The following is a 23,090-nucleotide window of genomic DNA, read 5'->3' on the forward strand; positions in this document are numbered from 1 at the left end:
CGGTCCGTCCCGGTCCGTCCCCGTCCGCACCGCCACGGTTCTGGGACGTGAATCCAGCGGTTTGTTAACGGCAGCTGTCAGGACCCAACACGCAGCCTCCAACTATCGCGAGACCCACAGCAGAGCGAGAAGAACGGGTCCAGGCAAGGCATAGCAATATTCATATTTAGCAACAACAACAACCTTTACGATAATGATTATTCCGTTATGTAGACTGAAAGAATGGTGAATTGTGCGCCAGTTCCACCAAAAGACACGGATGAAAACACTGGACTGTGATAAACAGGTAGAGAAAACACACAACGCTGTGGTGGAGCAATATTGATAGCTAGCTAGCTGGTTTATTAATAGCTAGCTAGCTGGCTAACGGTTACAGCTAGCTTAGCTCGCAAAGAATCTTTCGTGATAGCTGCTGTTGGATTCAATATGTGTTCATCTCAGCGACAGGGTACAGTAGTCATCACGAAACGAGCTACATTCAACCAACATTTACAAATGAAGATGCTAATTATTAGGAGTTCCGTAAGCAAGTGGACGTGAGGTAGCTATTGTTAGCTAGCGAACGTTACACGTCTTTAAAGAAAGCTGAATGAGCAAGACTCACACATTGCTTGCTAGTTCATGCTAGCTGAGCTAGCGAGGTGATATATATATGTTAACGATGCTTTAGCCACATTATGCAGTAGTTAGCATCATTAATCTGCAGGGCTGCCTGTCATTTTCACCAGTTGTCGGTGTATTTGTCTGACATGTAACGACAGAGGGGACAGGCTGCTCACATGCCTCATTAATGACCACAGACAGCACACAGATTTAATGGTTTAGAAGTAATCACTTATATCAGCAGTCAGACATCAAGCTGGAATAATCAGTAGAGAAATCATCAGGTCAGCTGCATGTTCACAGTTTCATCCTCTCAAAGACAAAAAGTGAAATGCAGCTCTCTGTGGAGGTCAGTGAATGTGTCGAGGATGTATTCAGATCTTTTAAAAGTAATGGAGCAGAAAGTATAAAACTATAATTACAAGTAGAGCGCAAAGATGTATATCGGTGAGCCAATATTATCCTCTCACAGTTATATCAGTATCAGTGTGTATACTGTGTGGCGTGTAAACTGTCTTTTTTTAAAGATTATAATGCAGGATTATTAAATTCTGTAAAATATCCATCCATTATTATGTGTGTAATATGTGTGTGTGTGTGTGTATGTTTTATTGATGTTGGAATTTTTGATTTCCTAGAATCAGTAACAACCCCAAAAATCATGTATCGGTTCAGCTCTAATAGAAATCTGAATCAGAGACTAGTTCCGCATAAAAATCCCAAAAATCCAGTTTTATCATCAGAATTTATTGAAAGTGTCCAAAGTAAAAGTCCTCATGATGAAGCAGAACAGGTGCTTTCAATGTCTGATAATGATAAAAAAACCAAAAAAACTTTATTATCATTATACATGAACACGGGGCTCAGTGTGCTGTACCAAGCTACAAGGAGGAATAGACAGGTTATAGGTGAGATTATTGGATTATTGATGCGTAATAATTTAAGATACGTGTGTTTTTATCTGGTAGAGTTGGAGTTTATTTATGTACCATCGAGTCGTTGCATCGTTAGAACCACAATATCGTTCTCTGATACTTTAGTAAATGTGCTTCGTGTCATTCGTCCTCTTCTCTCCTCGTTCTCAACTGATAATGTAAATATTCCACAGTTTTCTCGGGAGTCGTTTGTGTCTGTTACAGATGCTGAAATCATTAAACACACTTTCTGAACGTCCACATTGACCTTGACCACACTGAGGAGTCTCGTTTGGTCCAGCTGCTTTGGCTTCCATCACAAACCAGACCTGATTTTAAAATCCTCTGGTTGATAAATTGGCTCCCTGCTATTTCTTATTTTGTTGAACTATACTCCATCATGTCCTTGATGCTCCCTCTACACTGTATATTTAAAGCTTTCTAGCTTTATAGAAGATAAACTCCTGCTGCAGATTTAAAAGCTCTGTTGACATTTTTGGCAAAACAACATATTTTTCCAGTGATCTCTGGTCACCTGTAGTTTCACTGACTGAACTAGTAGTTTGAGATCTGAGACCTTTGAGGTTATTTGCACTTTCTCAGTTTGTCTCTGTCTTTGCAGGATGAGGCCACTTTCCTCTGGACGTCTGACAGACGGTGAAGAAGAGGCCGACCTCGTGAATCGCACACATCTGACCTCCATCCTGCTGTTCTCTGGCTGTCTGAACCCCAGCTCTTCTTGTTGAAACGATAACATATTTAATTTCACAAAATAATGTAGCAAAACTTTTATCCTTGGAGATATTTGAGCTGGTGTTGCAGGAGTGTGGTGCGTTGTGGTTTTACCTGTTCGATGGGGCGGAGCTCGACTCTTCACGTCACACCTGTTTGTAACTTATTAGACTGATGTGCCGTGTTCGCTGTGCGTCACTTCAGCTGTCTGTTGTATGTTTGAAGTGATTTGATCAAGTCAATCACAATGAACGGCTCTCTGTTAACCCCGCCCAGCCCGCGGGCGGCAAACTCCTCCCCTTTACCTCCCTCTCCCTCCCCCTCTCCCTCCCCTCCATCTCCCTCCCTACTGCCCCTCTCCCCCCGGCCCCCTCCTCTCCCTCCTCTGGTGAGCCCTCCCCCCCAGGCTCACCCGTCCTCCCTGTCAGACACCCCCACACCGTCCCCCTCTCCCTGCCTGAGCTGGACCGAATTCTGTGAGCTCCACGCCCGCGTCGCAGCCGGTGACTTTGCACGCCACTTCCGGGCGTTTCTCCTGGAGAACCCCCACTACTCCCCCGACTCAGCCGCCGCTTTCTGTCGGCGCTTCACCGACCGTTTTGTTCGTCACTTCCAGAGTGAGCTGGAGGGGGCGCTCCCGCAGAGCTGTGCTTCTGGGAGGGACGACATGGTGAGCTGGGCTCCCCAGTCAGATGCTACTTCCCTGGAAGAGGAAGCTGTCTCACCCCTGTCGGCGTCTGGGGGCGCCGTCCTCCCTTGTCCTCCGATTAACATGACGCGGGCCGCATCCAAGCCGGCACCGACGCGATTGGTGTTGGAGAACCGCAGCGGAGACAGGTTTCAAGACTCTTACGCCCACGGCCAAGTCCTGCCTCCATCTTCATCGTCGTCCTGTTGCTCCTCAGTCGGAGGGAACAACGGGAGGCGTGAGGAGAGGGGGGCCATGATCGCCCCGGGCAACGGGGAAGCACCGGTTGAGGAAGAGGAGGACAGCTGGTTAGGGGTGGCGTCTGTGGGGGAGGATGTTGAGCCAGAAGAGCGGGAGGGAGAATCCACAGAGGTGGACGGTGCGGACCCCTCCCACACTCCTCAGATTCCACCCTCCTCTTCCTCGGTCACTCCTCCGCCGGGCTCCAAAGGTAACAGTACGCCCAACTCCTCCAAAAACAAACTGAAGAAGCGCTTCTCTCTGCGGAGTGTGGGTCGTAGTGTGCGGGGGAGTGTCCGGGGCATCCTGCACTGGCGAAGCTCCTCCAGTGACTCGGCCCAGAGCCAGCTGCCCTCCAGCTACAGCTACACGATGGGTGTGCAGGACGCTACCTTGGTTTCATCCTCAAAGAGGAACTCTGGGACGCAGCCTCCCACACCCACCTCCTCCATGCCTGTTTCTCTGTCCATGCCCCTCTCCCTTCCCCACTCCTCCTCCTCCTCACTGCCCCCTTCGTCTTCAAGCAGCGCCACCTCCCTGTCTCTGTCCGAGGCTGCTCGGGATCGGCGGCGGAGCAACGGTGAAGGAGGCGAGAAGGAGAAGTGGAGCCATCGTCTGGAGAAACTCCGGCTATCACGATCCCCTCCTCCCGTCCTCACCCCGACCACCGCCGGCTCTCACTCCGCCTCCTCCACGCTGCCACCGAGCAGCGCCGCCGCCGCCGGCATGGGTCCTCCGAGGAAAGTGGGCCGGCTGGTGCGGGAGGGCGGGGTGAGCGTCAGCTCGTCCAATGACGAGTTAAGTGGAAGCCACGGCTTCTCTGGCTTCTCCTTCGGTCTCCTGCATCACGGTACGGACAACAACAACGCTGCCTCGGCTTCATCGGCTGCAGCTCAGGCGGGTTCTGTTCAGCCTCTGGCCAGCGGAGGGAACGTGCCCTGGAGAGGAGGACGCTGGCATAAATGTCGTCTGGTCCTCAAAGAGAGAGACAGAGAAGGTGGTGAGCGGGGAGAGGAGTACTACCTGGAATTCTTCATTCCACCAAAAGTAAGTGTTTCCCTCCTGTGAAGCCTTAGCTTAGCTTAGCATTAGGACTGCAATCAGCTGGCCTGGCTCTGAACAAAGATCATAGATGAACACGTAACATCTTATTGGTTTATTCGGACTGAGTAATGTGACAGATGTTTCTGCTGAGAGCTGATTACTGAACTATAATGAAGGAACACCAGTTATTGATTTTACTCGCTGTGTCTCGTCAGTCATCGAAGCCTCGGCTGACTGTCCCGTGCTGCTCCATCGTGGATGTGAGGAGCACCACGGCGCTGGAGGTCCCCGACAAGGAGAAACACCTTCCTGCTGCAGGTAATCACTCCTCCACCATCACTCCTCCACCATCACTCCTCCACCATCACTCCTCCGCCATCACTCCTCCACCCATCACTCCTCCATCACTCCTCCACCCATCACTCCTCCACCATCACTCTCTCCGTCATCCACTCTCATCCTCCATCACTCTCTCCCCATCACTCCTCCATCACTCTGTCCTCCATCACTCTCTCCTCCATCACTCTCTCCTCCATCACTCACTCCTCCATCACTCCTCCATCACTCTCTCCTCCATCACTCCTCCATCACTCTCTCCTCCATCACTCTGTCCTCCACCATCACTCCTCCACCATCACTCCTCCATCACTCCTCCACCATCACTCCTCCACCATCACTCCTCCATCCTCCTCCATCACTCTGTCCTCCATCACTCTCTCCTCCACCACTCCTCCATCACTCTCTCCTCCACCACTCCTCCATCACTCCTCTCCGTCACTCCTCCTCCATCACTCCTCCTCCATCACTCCTCCATCACTCTCTCCTCCATCACTCTCTCCTCCATCACTCCTCCATCACTCTCTCCTCCATCACTCTCTCCTCCATCACTCTGTCCTCCATCACTCTCTCCTCCATCACTCCTCCATCACTCCTCCATCACTCCTCCATCACACTCCCTCTGTCTTCTCCTCACCAACTAGCCTCTCAGGGTAAATCCACACTGGCGGCTGCTTTGAAGCATTTGGACCACAGTTGTGTCAAATGTATGAAATATTCCGGCCGTCTGTGATGTTTTACTCTCAGTCTGTTCATTTCTCTGAGCACGCAGAACACAAGTCTTGTTATATTTATATTGTATTTAAAAAAAAAAAACCTCAACGTGTCTGTTCTTCTCTGTGGAATCGAACATGGTGTCAGATAACGATATTTTTCGAGGTGTTGTATCAAAGTTAGACATGTCAGTATCTACACTAAAATCGTTTAATGATCTGAAACTGAACCCTTCACGTTTGTCTTCGGTCCGGTCTCAGCTGGAGGGCTCGGCGCAGTACGTGATCGAGACCCGCGACGCGGTTCAGATGAGAGCCTGGTTGAGTGACATCAGGAACGGCATCTGTCTCAGGTAGAGAAGAAACTCGTGTGAAGGACAAACTGAGCGGCTTTAAATTATATGGTTTTCTGTGTTTATACTTATTTTAAACTATTTATTCATTTGTATCTCTATTTTATTCTGTATTTTATTAACATTTGTTTTATTTCAACGTTTGTTTTAATCCTTTTTATTTGTCTTTTATCATTTTGTCGGTGTGCGTTGGTCTTAATCACTTGTAATGCTCTTTTGATTTGTTTAAAGATGCGACATAAATAAAGTTTGATTGATAAAATCGTCTGCTTCCTGTCTACAGCGAGCAGGAGGATGCTGAGGGTGTGTGTGGAGGCCCGCTGGACATCAGTGGGACGCCTGAGATCGTCGATCGTCTTTCACAAGGTGCGTCTGTGATACTGAGAGCTTCTCAGCAGGATGCAGAGCTGCTAATGAGCTGCTGGATGTTGTGATGTGGTGTGATGTATGAAGAAGCTGTTAAACCTCTGTGGTCTGCTTCCCTCAGTGTGTTACGGAGGTATCGGAGGCTCCTCTCCTCTGATGGATCCTCTCCCTCCGGAGCTGCCGCCTCGAGCCCCTCTCGACGAACCAGACAGCCGGATCCTCGGGGGAGGCGGGGCTAGTCTGGGCACACCGTTTGCTGAGACGCCAGACGCCACAGGTGAATACGATCCAGAGATGTATTTTTATTTCAAGCTGCTACACAGAACTTTTGTTTTTGGTTGATTCTGGTGCATCTTTATTTTCATCAGCACTTCACCATTAAAGATAGTTTTAGTTTTATGACTTCCTGACCAGGTGACAGGCAGAAAGACGATCTTCTCTCTGATGGTCTTATTTACTCATGCAGGTCACATAGAGGCACCAGTATTTATCAGAGACAGTTTCATAACCATTAAAAAACGCCTTGTAGGGCGTTTAAATCAATGAAAATGTAAAAAGTGAACTGAAAACGACTTCTTCTAAACTTTAACGTATCATACGTAACATTCACCTGTGCAGGTTCCTTCCTGTTCTCGGAGACGACCACTGCAGAGGCGGTTGAACACCCGCTCAGCGAGTGTCAGTGGTTCCACGGCACGCTGTCCCGTCTCAAAGCTGCTCAGCTGGTGTTGGCCGGCGGCCCGGCGAGCCACGGCGTCTTCCTGGTCCGCCAGAGCGAAACACGGCGTGGAGAGTACGTCCTCACCTTTAACTTCCAGGGCAAGGCCAAGGTGAGACCGCCAGAGAAGTCCCTGTGTGTTTGAGTGTTTGTTGTCTTTGTGAGCACGAGAACAAACCAGAGACCTTCAGGATAATTGTGTGTCCCGTCACTGTGGAGGATTTAAGGTGGTGAAGGAGGCTGAGGGCAGAATGTTTGTTACGTTAAAATGAGTGTTTCTACCTCCAGAAGGAGCAGGTCCTCCTCCTTCTGTCTGTCGGGGGGGTGGGGGGGGGCTGGTATGTTGTTGGTTGCAGTATGTGTTCTCACCACTAGATGGCACTAAGTCGTTCACACTCGACTGTTCGTGTTAGAAGTAGTTCAGGTTTAGGTTCAATTAATCAACAAATGTGTGAAAAAGTTGTCCAGTCCAAGTCTGTAAATATCAAAATCTAAAATTGACCCTGATATAAAATACTGAAAATAGATTCAACAGGAAACTTTTCCTCTGTTGACCTTTGACCTCTGAATCTTCCCTCAGCACCTCCGTCTGTCCCTGAACGAGGACGGTCAGTGCCGAGTGCAGCACCTCTGGTTCCAGTCCATCTTCGACATGTTGGAGCACTTCCGGGTGCACCCGATCCCCCTGGAGTCCGGGGGCGCCTCAGACGTAACGCTCATCAGCTTCGTTGGTGCCACCGCTGTTCGACAGCCAGGTAGGAGTGAACCCACCGTCCAAAGTCACAAAGAGAAGAGGCAGAAAAAACAGAACTCGTAGTCCACAAATCAGTTCTGGAGCTTCACAGTAAATCAGAGTTGCAGCATTGTTGCAGTGAACCTGTTGATGTAGAGACGACATCACCGGATCACTGTGATACTGAAGAAAACATGATGATCGATGGTGTGTGTGTGTGTGTGTGTGTGTGTGTGTGCGCGCGTTACCACACTGTTTGTACATTTATACGTTGTTAAGTTTGCAACTTCTTCTCTTATCTTCTGCCACTCATCATGTCATCTTTATCTCCGTCTAATCAGATCTTAATGGAACCTCAGATCAGCATGATTGATTTCACTTTCACAGTGAAAGTGAACGTGTGTGTGTGTGTGTGTGTGTGTGTGTGTGTGTGTGTGTGTGTGTGTGTGTGTGTCGCCTGCAGTCGTCTCCACCTGCTCACTGTGTAACTGCACCATTCTGACCTGTCTGTTGTTGTCTGTTGTATCCGTTGGCTCATCCCTTGCAGGCCGAGACAGGGCAGGCAGTCGGCCTACAGTCTGTGATGTCATCACCACGCGCCATCCTGACTCTCCATCAACCCCCATCTCTGACTGTGTGTAAGTGAGACCGGACTCGGCCGAGCGAAAGAAGGCGAGAGAGAGGGAGAGGGAGTGTGTGGGACTGAGAGGCTGAATGAGTCGATCTAATTGGATTCATGTGTTATTCAGACGACGTGTGAACATTCAGACTCTTTATCTCATCACGATGTGTTTTTTGAACCCAGCGATGGAGACTGTGTTTATCTGTCGCTCCAGTCAGAGCGAGCTTGACTCAGACGTGAAGCGACGAGAATAGAAGATGAGCGAGTTAACGAGCCACATCAGATTGTGACACATTTGTTTTACCCATAAAACTTTATTGTAACTGTAATTTCTAGTGACAGTCTGAACACCACACCTGTGTGTAAATATCAACATTCAAGTGCAGCAGGAAGTTATTTACACTGAAGCGTGTGTGTGTGTGTGTGTGTGCGTGCGTGTGTGTGTGTGTGTGTGTCTGTGTGTGTCTGTGTGTGTCTGTGTGTGTGTGTGTGTGTGTGTGTGTGCGTGCGTGTGCGTGCGTGTGTGTGTGTGTCTGTGTGTGTCTGTGTGTGTGTGTGTGTGTGTGTGTGTGTGTGTGTGTGTGTGTGTGTGTGTGTGTTCCTGGGCTTGGACTGCCTCCATGACTCCATGGACTCCATGACCGCAGACTTGTTCCACTTAACCGTTCGCTCACTGTCATGTTCTCTGTTTCTCCCCCGCCTCACCCCTCTCTCTCCTCTGACTACACTCTCACCTCACTCCTCACACTTTTCACCTTATTTCCTCCTCGTCCTCGTCCTCCTCCTCTGCCTCCCTTTATTTACACTTTTTCTCTCATTTCCCCTCTTTTCTTTTTGTTTTCTTTTCTCTTCCTCTGTCTGTTTCTCCTCCCTGCAGACTTGACCAGCAGACCCCGTAGCCCTCCCCAGCCTCCTCCGCTGCCGCCGGGCCGCCCGCCGCCCCCGACTCCTCCCCAGGAGAGAGGAAATGAAACGGAGGTCGCAGGAGAAGGAGGAGCAGGAGGAGGAGGAGGAGGAGGTGAGGAGGAGGAGGAGGAGGAGCTGTGGTGACAATGGCAACCACAGCAGTCGGAGGAGCCGCAGGAGGAGGAAGTGGAGGCAGCGGAGGTGGAAGCGGTGGAGGAGTGGAGGACTGGGAGGAGAGGGACAGGGACACTCCTCTCCGCCAACTAGAAGCTGTGGAGGGGGAGGAGAGGGACGGAGCGAGGGCGCCCCGAGCCATCGATAACCAGTACTCCTTCTTCTGATGAAGGGAAGGCCAGGAGGGGGAGGAGGAGTGTGAGTGAGTGTGTGTGTGTGTGTGTGACGGTGTGTGTGTGAGCGAACGTGAGATTGGATGAGGCGGCGTACATCATAGCCATTCATAACCAGTATTTTTATTTTGTTAGCAAGGTGGAGGAGACGAGGAGGAGGAGGTGTAAAAGTACTAACACTATAGGAGAGAGAGAGAGAAGGCTAAGCAGACGGAGAGACGGGTGAGAGCAGCTTTACGACACTAACACGCGGTACTTTTATTTTATTTCTTAGTCCGATAAGCTTTGTTTTTGCCGGTACGCCTCACAGCAGCTCTTTGTTGAGCAGTGGAGGAGCTGGAGCCCTGTGAAGCCAGCAGCCCCAATACCTCACAGTGGTCCTGCCAAGACAGCACACGCTACCAGAGGCCAAACACACTCTACACACACCTGGACTGTGGCAGGTAGACCCGACACGCTGCGGTCTGACCGCTGCCGACACGGCTGAACACCAGACTCCATTCAAAAATTCACATATTTAAAGGTATAGAAGAACTTAGAAATGAACAATAATCACAACATGTGGCTGAATGTATGATGGTAAAACCAACACTAATGACATGAGGGTTCCTGCTTCACTGCCACTATTCACTAACACTGTTTTGTCTTGTAACTTCGAGTCGGGCCGTTTTAAAGACTCCCAAACCGGTTAGCAAAGGTCACACAGGTGCTGGAAATCAAGGTCTGAGCGATGCTGGGGTTTTTAAAAAAGTTCTTGAAACTGCTTGAAATTGTAACTTCAGTGCTTTCCTGAAAATTGCTGCCTCAGTGAGTAGTTCAGTTATTAGATGAAGAGATAAAAGTAGTTTCTGTAACAGCTAGTGATAAAAACTGAGTGCCAAAATGCTAATTGTATTTCATCCTACGGTGCTGGAAGAGCTTCAGAATGCACCTTGAAAATGCTTTAAGAGGGCTTGAATTTGTTTATGTAAAGGTGTAGAAACACAGTTTGATATGAGGCTGAAGACCGGACCTGTAACACAGAATTCCACCTGAGACTTGGCGGTCCACAAGAGGAACATGATGAGAGCGGAGCAGCACTACAGTCCATCAGGACGACTGTGACACATCACGGTTTTTCAACAATTCCGTTAACTTTTCATCTTCAAAAGTTTAACATCGAAATAATAAATAAGATAAGACTTGAGCTGGAGGAAATATGACAGAAGTGAGATGTCGTGTTTGGATCGACTCACTTCACACTGACCCGGTTCATTTGTCGCTGTCTGATGATAATTTTGGATTTTATCTGGACACTGGAACACTGTAACTCAGGCTGTTGGTCGATTGGACTGACAAAATATGACACTAAAGTTAAAGTTACACCTGCAACTTCAACATACACATAAAACAAGCTGCTTTCAGGTCATGAACGGGATGAAGAGCGCTCCTTTAACATTTATAAGAGGATGTTTTAGGATGTATTGTAGCTCAGAAGTCGATATTTTAAGGTGAAAAATTACACAAAATTAAGGTGAAAGTGAGTCTAAAATAATAAGCTGTAGATTATTGGCAGCACCATTAGTAATAACTACTTTTGGGTTGCCATATCTGGTCTACTGATTGTAATAAAACAGCTATAAATGTTAAAGAGATTATTTTATAGCGGTGCCTTATTATTTCACAACCTGGCAACCCAGATGTTTTTATTTTTGCTTTTAATTGATCTATAAAATTGATTTATGAAAGTGGTCCAGAATTATATTCAGGTTAAAGAAATATAAAAGTTGACCAATATCAACATGTCAAGATTCCAACAAGCAAAAATGACCAATTGATTGATAAAGAGATGAAAATTTAGATTATTGAAAACAGTCTTTGCTGGATGCTGATTTAAAGAGCTCACGTTTTTATTCGTCGTCCTTAAACTGACAGTTTTTTGAATGGAGTTTGGTGTGCCGTGGGGACGCGGCGGCGGTGACTGTGGCGTCTCCGGTCTGAGCGACAGGCGGGAAACATTTACCTCAGACACTCTCAGCAGCATCACTCACACTATGTGTCTCTCTCTCTTTCTCTCTCTCTCTGTTGCTCTGCGAGAGACGCGTTTCCTCTCAGAGAGAAATTATTGATGATACCAATAACAATAATATTGATGGAAATAATAATAATGATGATGATGATAATAATAACGGTCAGAATAATAGTATTAATTTTATTTGTTTTTAAGACACCTTTTTATTTTGTATGCTTACTCCATGTAACACTTTGTTCCGACTCCATCTTGTAATTCAGTTGAAAATGTGTTTGTGCCTTTTTTTATTTTTGGGATAAAAAGAAGGAAAAAATATATAAGATTTGCTGTAAAGCCTCGTTCTCAAGGCTCAGCAGCGTCCTCACTCTTCTTTCATGCTGTCTTCTCCTCCTCGACCTCATCCTCCATTCATCAAGAATATACAATTAGCAGAAAATGTCAATGAGAATACCTACTTTTTCTACTTGTGCCTTTCTGTGTCTGTCGTCGGGTCATCGGCCTCTGCCTGCATTCGTGTCGCTCTGTCTTCATTCATCACTCGGTTTAGAGCTTGCCTGTTTCTTTACGCACCACATAACCTCCCCAGTCATTTCCACCCGTCTTTTCTTTGCTCATGTATTTGTCTATATGCACCTTTCTTCCCCCCTGATCATCATGTTCTGTGTCCTTTTCTCAGTTTCAAAACTCTTTGTGCCTTTCTCTGTCTCTTTTCTCTCTTTGCTGGGACCGTGTGTTGAGGGCGGGCAGTGTCGTCTGTCCACCCAGTGTGGTTAGTTTCAGGTACTACATTGAATTTAATGATATAATATAAATATAGTGAAACATACCAGCTGGTGTTTGGTCTCTTTTGTTTCTCACTGGTTGCTTAACAGGTGTGAAGAAATCAGTTTTATATGGTACGAATAACAGATTTAAAAAAAAAAGACTGTGAAGAAGAAAAACCTACAAGAGAAATGTTTATTTATTATCATTAACTGTTAATTAATTCATATTTAATCTTGGCATTAGCATTAAAGATGTTTACGTTTTCCTCCGAATTTTTATTTTTATTTTCCTCAAAAAATAGAAGCTGGATTTTCTTATTGTTAAACTGGACAGGAGCCCTCCTGTCCAGTTTAACAATAAGAACATAATTGATCTAAATGCTTATTTTTGATCCTACACAGGTCTTAAATGTTCATGATGAACCAGAAACATATCATTTAAAGCCTGTAGGTTTGTTTATTGAATTAAAGTTGTGTTTATTGAATTATAATGCAGAACAGCTGGGGTATTCCAACATGATGCTGTTCAGTTATCAAGTACGTTGGTTTATTAACTATTTCTCAAAATGGTACGTAGATTTTGATGGATATAATTAATTATCTTGGGCAAAACATTTTGTGTATAAAATATATTTATAAAACAGCCACTGGTTTATTATCAGAGTAATAAATGAGAGCAGCAACCAACAAACAGTATATAACACACTTGTTATAAGTTGTTGTTGTTGCTAAATTTAAGACTACAGAGAGATTTAACAGCCATCTGCAGCTGGAAATGTAGTAAGTACAACTTGAGTTAATTTTATCTTATGTTATTTTATTTTATTTGCAGAATCTTCTGTTCCCAAGGTCAAGAATGACGTTTTATTCTGATTGCATATCTTATAAAATAGTTCAGTTTGTAGATAAAAGTTCAATAAATGACATTTTTCTCCCCTATTAATTTTGGCAATTGAGTTAAAATCAATGTGTTAAAGTTTGTCTGAACTGTTTAGAGCAGCTCACATCTGCTGGAATTAACTTTAAACTCGTCATTTCTCCAAAACAACAACAACAACAACAGCAAACATCCTGCAGCTTCAGTTTCCTCGCATGACCTCTGGCGGGACAGCCCGTCAGATTAATGGTCGACGTCAAATCCAGCCAATTAGAAACAAGGTCAGAAATTATCGACAGAAAAACCGTCCAATAATCTGTCAGATCCAATCAGTAGGCGGGGTTTGTGCTGGAAGCGTTCGTTTTATCTTCTCGGTTGAGCCCGGCTGCTTCTGATTCACTCTGGATGCGTTACATTACTGCGCCCGCCCGCCGGAGTCGACACCTATCACGTGGGGCGCTGTTGCCGGGGTTTGTCGAATCGAGCGCCCCCGCTGCCGTGTTTTGTTGTTTTTCAGCGGCGGACCGTGTTCGGCCTGTCAAACCGTGTGACTTCTCACTGGAGCGACGAGACTGGAATAACAGGGATGCACATGACTAAAAAGTATAATTTATTTCCTCAGACTTCTTCACCTGTCAGTTTCTAATGTGATGACAACATCGTTTCTGGCGGCTCGTTTGTGTCTGTCGCTAAAAATCGACGGCTGCGCTAAGCTAGCAACATTAGCCGAGTTAGCTAGCTGATTTTACTATTCTGTACAACAACAACAACAACATACAGCCTCTCTGGCTTCACCTTCATAGACTCAGTGTATTCTGTGGTAGTTGATTTAATCTTTACCTACTCGTGTCATGTCAGCGTGTGAGCTGCTCGCTCGCTAGCTCGACGTGTAGCTGTGTTGCCTGTTTGGAGCTTGTTATTGTTCTCAGTCTTTATTAGCTGTTAGCTCACGTTTACTTTCACCTCCTGCAGGACCAGAAACACAATGAAGCCGCCGTCACAGACCCAGTCCTCTCCTCTGAACAGCTTAGTAAGTACCGACAGCTCAATGTGCTCCTCAAGACATTAATCTGGGATTGTTGTCCAGCAGCTGATGAATAATTTATGACAGTCAGGTGCTCATTGTTACCTGGACTGGGCTGGACTGGAAGTGATTGTTGTGGGCAGGGAGATCAAACACATGGTTTCCTTTAAAACTAGATCTGAGTCCTCTTTATTAAACTTGATGAGTGATCAATGCTGACAGAAGTGTTGAAATCTGTTATTCATGTAAGCTTGGTATTACATCATATCAAAATATTTTTACTATAGATTTATTTTTCTCTTTTTTGTTACTTTTACTCAAATAAAATTACAGAAATGTCACCAGCAAATCTATTAAAAGTTTAAAAACTAGCATTATAATAACAGTATATTATATTGTTATGTCATTAATAGTGTTGGTCCACTAATCCACCATGGTCATGTGAAAAGTGAACATATATGTATATAGTCTTTATTTTTATTCACAGAAGTATTTTGTTCTATATTTAAGTCCTTTACTCACATACTTTGTACATTTTGTATCAAATACCTGAGCTGTTACTGTGTAACTAAGTACAGAGTAATCTACTTAGTTACATTCCACCGCTGAGGAAGGTTTATAAAAGACAATGTTATTTTGATAATTGTTTAAAAGGTTTCAAGTATTCAAGTAAATCATAATGACATATCCCAAAACTTTTATAATACATATGTAATATAACATTAATAAATAAAACGTTTAAAATATATTTTGGTCTTTTGGGGCAGAGTGTAAACGTGTTGGCAGTAACTAAGAAATGTCTTTTAATACAATTAAATCAACATAGTAACAGACAGAATGTATTCTGACTGTTTTACTGAACTATGAGTGCTTTTCCTTTTTTCATACTTTAGCTACGTTGTGCTGACATTTACCTTCATATAGTTTTGAATGCAGGACTTTATCTTGTAATGGAGTATTTTCACAGGGTGGTATTAATACTCGTACTGCAGTAAAGACGACACAGATTCCTGCTGCAGTGTGTTTGTCCTGGACATCGAGTCATAATGTTGTTTGTGTTTCAGATGTTTGAAGGCGTCTACAACAACGCCAGGATGCTTCATTTCCTCACAGCCGTCGTGGTGAGTAGTTCTCTCCGTCTGACTGAAGTCGTAGTGAAACGAACAGAACAGAGAATAAAGAGACTGAATCGTTCCTCTGTGCTGGTTTCAGGGCTCCACCTGTGACGTCAGAGTGAAAAATGGCGCCGTGTACGAGGGAATCTTCAAGACTTTAAGCTCACAGGTAAAACTCCTCGTCACAATCCTTCACTGTCTGTCATCACACAGTCACAGCGCGGCTGCAGCAGTAACTCATCTGTGTGTTTCTCCCAGTGTGAGCTGGCTGTGGATGCTGTTCATAAACAGAGTGATGGAGATGGAGGAGGAGGAGGAGAGGAAGGAGGTGGAAGCTCGTCCTCTCTTCCGAGGATTGAAGACATCACTGACACGATGATCTTCAGTCCCACCGACCTCGTGACCATGACCTGCCGCGACGTCGACTTGAGCTTCGCTGTCAGAGGTAAGTTCTCTGACCGTGAGGCAGATGTTTGTGTGAAGCTGAACAGATGTTTTTCTCTGACAGCCTCTTCAAGGGTTAGTTTAACTTGTCATTGACCTGTTTGTGTGTGTGTGTGTGTGTGTGTGTGTGTGTGTGTGTGTGTGTGTGTGTGTGCGCGTGCAGACACGTTCACCGACACGGCCATCGGCTCTGTGAGGGTGAACGGTGAACACCGAGAGAAAGTTCTGCAGCGGTGGGACGGACACGGAAACGGAGAAAACTTAGAGCTGGAGGCGGACACAGTGAGGAACACACACACACACACACACACACACTCTCTCTCTTTCAAAACAAAGTGCTTTATTATAAAACAAATAAAAACTTTAACAAAATAAAATCATAAACATGAAATAAATCGTTGTGCGACCTCGACTGTGTCCAGTTTGAGGAGAATCGCAGCAGAGAGAGAAGCTTCCTCCTCTTCATGTTGATGTTTTTCTTCCAGTCAAACGGCTGGGACGCCAACGAGATGTTCAAGTTTAACGAGGAGGCGTACGGAGTAAAGTCCACCTACGACTCCAGCCTCTCCATGTACACGTGAGTCCAGATCATACGTACGGGTCAGCGCATGTACTGCTTCCACTCGACCGTCCCGATAACCTGGTGTTATCTGTTTTCCCAGCATGCCTTTAGAGAAAGGGAACTCTGAGGTTTTCCGTCAGCGGGAGGCTCGAGCAGCTCGGTTAGCCAACGAGATCGAGAGCAGCTTGCAGTACCGCCGGCGGGTTTCTTTAGAGAACGACGAGGGGCGGAGCGAGGAGGACAAATTCAGCTCGGTGGTCCGAGAGAGGGAGGAGCGGTCCAGCCCCGGGTTCTCCTCCAGCAGCAGGTCAGAGTTTAGAATCAACAAGTCATTTAGATATGAAAATCTGTGACAGAGGACGAATGAGTTCACGGCTCCGTCCAGGCTTGTTTCATGAAACCAGAATACATTTACTTGGTTAAAAAAATTCTAAGAATTCCTCTCACAGCCTCATGTTCTTGTGTCCAGGGAGGGTAAATACATCCCTCTCCCTCAGCGGGCTCGAGACATCGGCCTGTCAGGCAGCAGCATGAGGGCCGGAGGCTCCGGTCGAACCTCAGCATCCTCCTCCTCCTCCAGACACCCGCCGCCCAGCTCCTCCTCCCCAAAACCTCCTTCTGACAGGAGCAGCCCGCTGTCCGTCAGGACCGCCTACTCTCCACACCAATCACAGAGCAGCCCGCCGGCGGCCAACAGCCCTCCCTGCACCAATCACGTCCCACACTCGCTGTCCCACCCTCAGGCGCTGGCCGACACCACGCGCTCGTCTGTTAACGGAGGTACGTAGGCGGTACCGGTCCACGTCCTGACCGGAGTTTCACAATATCAAGATATTTTTTGTCGCCCACTACGAACATTATATCTGAATATGAAGATATTTATTGTTTAAATGTCACAGCGATGCTTTAAGGTGCTGTCCCTCCTCTCAGTTTCATCCAGAACTTCTCCAAAGTCTCAGAGACTTCAGAGCAACAGAAGCCTGCGAACACCCAACTCCCAGTCCTCCCCTGCAGGTAACACACACACACACACACACGCACACACACACACACACACACACACGCACACACACACACACACACACACACACACCTGTCCTCTCTCTCTTCCCTCCATCTCTGCTTCTTGTCCTCCCTCCAGTGTCTCGTGGTCCTAAACCAGACGCCCCTCCCCAGGACCTCCCCCTGGGCGGCCCCACCTTCTTGGACTCCTCCCCCTCCGCAGTCACGATGGCGAACTCCAGCAAACCCTCCGGGCCGACCCCGCTGTTCCCCGTCGATGGTGAGATGTTTGTTTCAAGTCTTCAGGATGATATTGAGACGACACATCACATGAACACAGTTCTGTCAGGATTTAATCGTTCTGTTAATCACTTTGCTCCAACAGTCTCTGAACTCCTTAAACAACATGAACTGATCAACTTTTAGATAGATAGATATACTTTATTGATCCCAGGCTGGGAAATTCCGGTGTAGCAGCAGCACAGAACAAATAAAAGTGTCAAGAATGATGGACAAGTGTGAAAAGTTGAATTTACAGAAACATTAAAGAGTGACGTCAGCTGGTTGTTGACGGTCTCTGTGGTTCACAGTGAACGAGATCCTGAACTCAGCGGCTAAAGAGAGAACTGATGGTGGTTCCGGTCCGTCCGGTCCACAGGAAGTAAAGAACAGCAAAGGTAAAACACTTCCTGTCCTTCACACCTTCACACCTGTCTGCTGTTTCTACCCTCTGTAGGAGGGTGCAGGAGAATGTGCAGTATTAGTTCCAGTTTAGTTTTTGTTACATGTTACTGTAATTTTGACACAAGAATTCTTTATAAGAGTTCTGACCCGTAATGTGTCTCTCAGCTCCCTCAGTGCAGCAGAGGTCTCAGCTGGAGGAGCTGCGCAAGTTCGGCAAAGAGTTCAGGGTGAGAACACTGTGACACACACACACACACACACACACACACACACACACTCAGTTGTTTTCTTGTTTGTCTTTTTCATGTGTGAAACTGTGGATTTATAATTTGTCTCCTGGAGAAACAAAGAATCTGTGTGACAACTTGGAGACATTTTTTTTTTGTCATGTTTTCACAGATGAAAAAAACAAAAGACGGGCACGTGGTAAGATATTCTGACAACATGTGTGTTTGAGTGTCAGATGATGTGTGAAGAGGTTTCATGTGTGAGTTTGTGTCTCAGCTGCAGCCCAGCTCGTCTCCCTCGGTGAGTCCGGCCTCTGCAGATCCTCCTGCAGACTCCTCCCGCTCCTCCTCCTCTCCCGCGCCTCCTAAACCCTCCCTCGCCTCCTCCGCCCAGGACCTGCCGCCGACCACAGAGGCAGCAGCGCCCCCCGCTGCCCCGACACCGACGGCTCCTGCTGGCCCTCAGTCCTCCGGACCGGAGGGCCCGGCTGGAGCCACAGTGGCCCCCGGCAGTGAGGAGGGCTGTTCAGAGAGCAGCGACAGGCCTGAGGCTGCTGCGGTGTGAGTACCTACACTCAGGTGGTGTTCACAGGTGTGGTGTACTGAAGGGAAAGCTTTTCTTCCAGCCATGTTGGGAATCAAAGAGGTTCATCTGTCCTGAGCGACGAGCCGACTGTGAGAGGAGCTGAGACGTGATTTAGCTCTGAGAGACAAAACATTTTCAGGAACTCGTGACTCGTGAATCCTTTACTGATAATATCCCTACATGTATCATCAGGAGATCACTGAGCTGTTCCTGTGTCATCAGCTGTTATTCATCAGCAGCGTTGTGTTTCTGTGTCTGTTTGGTCTTTTTGAAAATACATTTTAAAGCTGAATAAAACTTCCTGTTTTTCTTTTTTACAGGCAGGTGAAAAACTCAACGTTGAATCCAAACGCAAAAGAGTTTCTTCCCATCAAAGTGAACACAGCTGTGGTGAGCTGGATGAACACACACACACCAACAGTTTGATCTCTCTTCAGATTTTCCTCTGTGAAGTTTCTGTTTGTCTCCATGTTGTGTCAGAAACCAGCTCCGACCCCGACGCCTCCCCGACCGACTCCACCCAGCCCCTCCGTGGTTCTGCCTCCACAGCCAGGAGGAGGAGGAGGAGCCCTCTACAGCAACCCACCTGGACACTACCTGTCCTACGTCTCCCCGCTCCACATCCAGGGTCCCTCCATCCAGGTCTGAGTCCGTCTGTACCTCCGTCACCTCCGTCACCTCCGTCACCTCCGTCACATCGTCACATCAGTCATGTCCTCACTGTGCTGTAACGTCTCCTCGTCTCCTCCTCAGGCTCCTCAGGTGTTTCAGTACAGCATGTCCACCGTCAACCAGGGCAAATACCCCAGACCCAAAGGTACACACACACACACACACACACACGCACACACACACTTTCATTTGAATCAGTATATTGTTGATGTTTCAGGCAGCAAGAACATCTTCAGTTTACTGTCACAGAGGAAAGAAACCAGAAAATGTTCACATTAAACGAGCTGACATCAGTTACTCAAACCAATCAATCAATTACCAATATCAATAGTTGATGATTAATCAATTAATCCTTGCGGCTCTATTAATGTCCAGACACAGCATTTCTCTGCAGAGACGTGAAGCGTGTGCAGGTTTTCTAAAATAGTGAGAATAGTTTGTCGTGTCACAATCAATAGGTGGAGCTGCAGTGATGATGATGGAGGTGATTGATCTGCTTTAACTTCCAATGGACCTCAAAAGTCTCATCATCATCATCATCATCATCATCATCATCATCATCTCTAAACATCCATAATTCTTCTTAGGAATCATAGTAAACGGACTCTTGCAGAACTTGCCTTGGAAACTTCATGTTTTGAAGTTTTCTTCAGTGTGAAAGTGAAAGTTGTTGTTACATCAGCCGGGACGCCGAACACACGAGCTGCTCACAGCTGATCCAGTTCAGTCTGAATGGAGATTCTAAAGAAGTTTAGGTTAAAGAAGTCGTAGCGAACAGCGTTGATCAGTATCCACCTGAGCTGTGATGAACTGTCAGTAACGTCTCCGTCCATGTGATCCGTGTTCTGTCCCGTCAGGTCCTGTGGTGGGTCAGCGCCCGGAGCACCACCCCTCCCCCGCCTCCCCCATGCTCTCAGCTGCAGCCTCGGCAGCCGGCCCCCCGCTGGTGGCTTCACCTTACCCCCAGTCCTACCTGCAGTACGGTCAGGTGATCCAGGCCATGCCGCCACACTATCACGGACAGGTACGAGACTGTCGACATGGAAAATGTCCCACAGCTGAGATTTAATGTTTGTTTTCGTCTGAATTTACTGAAAAATGAATCACACCTCAGCTGTTTGACAGTCGATCTATGGAGAATCATCCTCTAGGATTAAATAGTATTCTGTATGTGAAGATCATGTTCAAAGTGTTTAAATGTTTCAAAGTAAACTAAATAATGAATCTTTGCACAGCCGACGTGTTGATGAAATATTTTGCTTTTAAAAATCTCTCCTGCGTGTCTCTGGCGGTCTCCAGGCGGTTTACTCGATGCTGCAGGGAGGTGCGAGGATGCTGACGTCCGGGGCGCCGCATCAGCAGATGGGTCATCCGGGCCAGTACCCCGGCCAGGCTGAGGGCCAGCCGGGGCCACAACAGGCCGTGTACGGTAAGAAGAGCTCCGGTCAGTCAGATCTGATGAAGGTCACGGCACAAAGTACAACAATAAGTGTGAGTGGCTTCTCTTCTCTGTTGTTCATCCGGCTCTGGTTCTGTTTGTCTCTCAGCTCAGTCGTTCCAGCACCACTCGGGCTCCATCCATCACCCCCAGCCCTCCACCACCCCCACAGGAAGTCAACCCCCACCCCAGCACACAGCACCCAGCCCAGGACACAACCAGGTAAAGGTGCTGTCGTTCACGGTAAATAACAGCTGCATGGAGAAATTCTTTATATTTCGTAGTGAACAGACTAAAGCATGAAAATGTCCTTTTACATCACAACTGTTCTGCTGATGCTTTGTCTCTTAACTGGATCACAACATTCAGCGGTTCTGTGATTTAACTCGACATCCTAACATGAAACGTTTCTGACTTGGAGATGTGACATCATGATGTGACATCATCGTGACGTCAGTGGAAACCAGGTTTGATTTATGTCGAGCGTTTCTCTTCTTCTTCTGTCTCAGTCGAGTCCGGCGGGTCCTCAGCCTCAGTCCATGTTCCACTCTGGAGGTCTGTCAGCTCCGACTCCTCCCAACCTGCAGCCGGGCCACAGCTCCCCGCAGGCGTCCTACACCATGCAGGGCTACGGGCTCCCGGGCCACCAGGCGCTGCCGCACGGCTTCCCCTCCATCGGCCAGCTGTCACAGGTGAGCGGCAACATCAGGAAACATCGTCTGGAAGAGTTCTGACTGTAACCCGCAGGACGAGCTGTTTCTCTTCACGCCTTCTTGTTTTTAGCTACAAACATCTGGACCAATGTTCTGTTGTGTCCAGATGTCAGAACGTGAGCCAGATGTTCGGCTCTGCTCTCACTCTGCAGTGACTCACATCGTCCTGTTTGTCCTCTGCAGGCTCACGTCCCTGGAGGCATGTCCGGTCCGCACCACTCAGCGGGTCACGGCCTGCCGCCCGTCATGCTGCACTACGTCTCTCCTCAGCAGGGCGGCGGCTCCAACCCCCAGCAGGGGGCGCCACAACACTTCTACATCGGACCACCACAAGGTAAACCGTCTGTGAGCAGAACACAGAGCTCTATAAACCCCCGACCGATCGTTCTTCCTCACTGATCCATGTGGTTCTGTGTTCCAGCTGTTCAGGTCCAGGCTCACCCGACCCAGCAGCTGTCCTTCCACCCGTCTGCTAACTGACCCCGCCTCCTCGTCACAGCTGGATCCCGAGCGAGGAAGACGAGCGTTCCTGCGTCACATTCCCTCCTCCCGACTTCACATTAACACGTCGTCCTTCAGACGGAAACTTCCTCCGCCGGACGTTTCTCATTTTAAATGTAAATACAGACGAAGCTGGACTGAAGACGAGAACTGGTGGAAACTTTTGGACTGACGACAGCGAAACAGTTTGTTTCTCCCCGTCCACCTCCACCTGTCCTTTTACAGACCAAACCAGTTCATTAATAATAAAACCACTGAAAACAACCAAAGTGTTTGTTTCATTTAAAGTCGTCTGCTTGTTTACAGTTTCAAACATGAAATCACTTTTTTCCTCAAAAGGTTTTTTCACCTGGTTTCACACACTTAGAAAATATTTTCTTTTCCCCACAAGACATTTTTTTTATTACATTTTTTTCCACACAAAAAATCTCCTTGAAATGTTTTTTTCCCACTTCGTTTCAAACAAGTAAAAAAATCTCCAGATAATAAATCTTTTCTAAAATTTAATTTGATGTTTTTGGCTCCGTAAAAAGTTTTTTCACCTGTTTTAGGCGCCTAAAAATGCTTTTAATTTTTTCTTGAGAAATTGTATTTTTCACTTAGTTTCACACATTATTATTCTCATTTTTTATTTGGTTACAAACATGTTAAAATAAGATATTTAATTTTTTTCCAGAAATTTTTCAGGTGTGAAATAAAAATCCCAAAAAAACTTCACAGATTTAAAAATAAAAATATTAGGGAAAAATATACATTTATCCTGAAAAAAATTCTTCACATATTAGTTTTCACTCAGTTTCACAAACGTTTATTTCCGCACCCTGATTTTGTTTTCGGTTACAAACATGTTAAAATAATCCAGATATTTAATTTTTCCTCACATGAAATTAAATTTTTTCTTTTGGAAATTTTTCAGATGTGAAATAAAAATCCTAAAAAATAACTCTTTAAACTGATGTAAAAATTTTTAATGGAAAAAAAAAGTCCAAATCCAGATATTATTTTTTTCTAAAATGAAATTTTATGTTTTTTCATCCCTAAAAGTTTTTTCACCTGTTTTAGACGCCTAAACATTTTTTTGATTTCTGGAGAAATTCTCTTATTCTGTTATTTTATCCATTTCACACAAAAAATCTTAGGATTATAATTTTCACT

General features: G+C 46.5%; 2 protein-coding genes across 7 annotated transcripts; both read left to right on the plus strand.

The window, feature by feature from the left end:
- Positions 1 to 6: 6 nt before the first annotated feature.
- On the plus strand, positions 7 to 9,054 carry sh2b1 (SH2B adaptor protein 1). Its single transcript, XM_030408135.1, is given in 11 exon segments — positions 7 to 286; positions 2,140 to 4,224; positions 4,437 to 4,520; positions 4,522 to 4,539; positions 5,532 to 5,623; positions 5,907 to 5,989; positions 6,111 to 6,266; positions 6,608 to 6,819; positions 7,288 to 7,462; positions 7,988 to 8,078; positions 8,940 to 9,054. Coding segments are annotated over 10 exon segments (2,661 nt in total). The 5' UTR covers positions 7 to 286; positions 2,140 to 2,496; the 3' UTR covers positions 8,962 to 9,054.
- Positions 9,055 to 13,431: 4,377 nt separating this feature from the next.
- atxn2l (ataxin 2-like) lies at positions 13,432 to 22,199 on the plus strand. 6 transcript variants are annotated; one of them, XM_030408128.1, is made up of 24 exons: positions 13,432 to 13,570; positions 13,940 to 13,997; positions 15,056 to 15,112; positions 15,204 to 15,275; positions 15,365 to 15,551; positions 15,714 to 15,832; positions 16,036 to 16,127; positions 16,213 to 16,419; positions 16,582 to 16,892; positions 17,043 to 17,129; positions 17,182 to 17,394; positions 17,705 to 17,791; positions 17,964 to 18,025; positions 18,198 to 18,224; positions 18,303 to 18,586; positions 18,932 to 19,001; positions 19,092 to 19,253; positions 19,365 to 19,428; positions 20,141 to 20,307; positions 20,583 to 20,712; positions 20,831 to 20,964; positions 21,231 to 21,413; positions 21,618 to 21,768; positions 21,856 to 22,199. In XM_030408128.1, exons 1-24 carry the CDS (start codon positions 13,554 to 13,556, stop codon positions 21,912 to 21,914), a joined length of 3,000 nt encoding a protein of 999 aa, XP_030263988.1. In that variant the 5' UTR covers positions 13,432 to 13,553; the 3' UTR covers positions 21,915 to 22,199. The 6 variants fall into 6 exon arrangements, with proteins under 6 accessions (XP_030263988.1, XP_030263989.1, XP_030263991.1 ...); XM_030408129.1 differs by having other exon boundaries at positions 20,831 to 20,943; XM_030408131.1 differs by having other exon boundaries at positions 17,043 to 17,126; positions 17,254 to 17,394.
- Positions 22,200 to 23,090: the final 891 nt, after the last annotated feature.

This window comes from Sparus aurata, chromosome 23 (assembly GCF_900880675.1).
Source record: "Sparus aurata chromosome 23, fSpaAur1.1, whole genome shotgun sequence".
In the NCBI taxonomy this organism is placed as follows: Eukaryota; Metazoa; Chordata; class Actinopteri; order Spariformes; family Sparidae; genus Sparus; species Sparus aurata.

What these genes read in the sequence shown, in the direction of transcription:
- atxn2l (XM_030408128.1), top strand. An exon ending in TAGAGCTGGAGGCGGACACA is followed by an intron (nt 15,833 to 16,035) that starts GTGAGGAACACA and finishes TTTTTCTTCCAG; the next exon opens with TCAAACGGCTGGGACGCCAA. An exon ending in CTACATCGGACCACCACAAG is followed by an intron (nt 21,769 to 21,855) that starts GTAAACCGTCTG and finishes TCTGTGTTCCAG; the next exon opens with CTGTTCAGGTCCAGGCTCAC.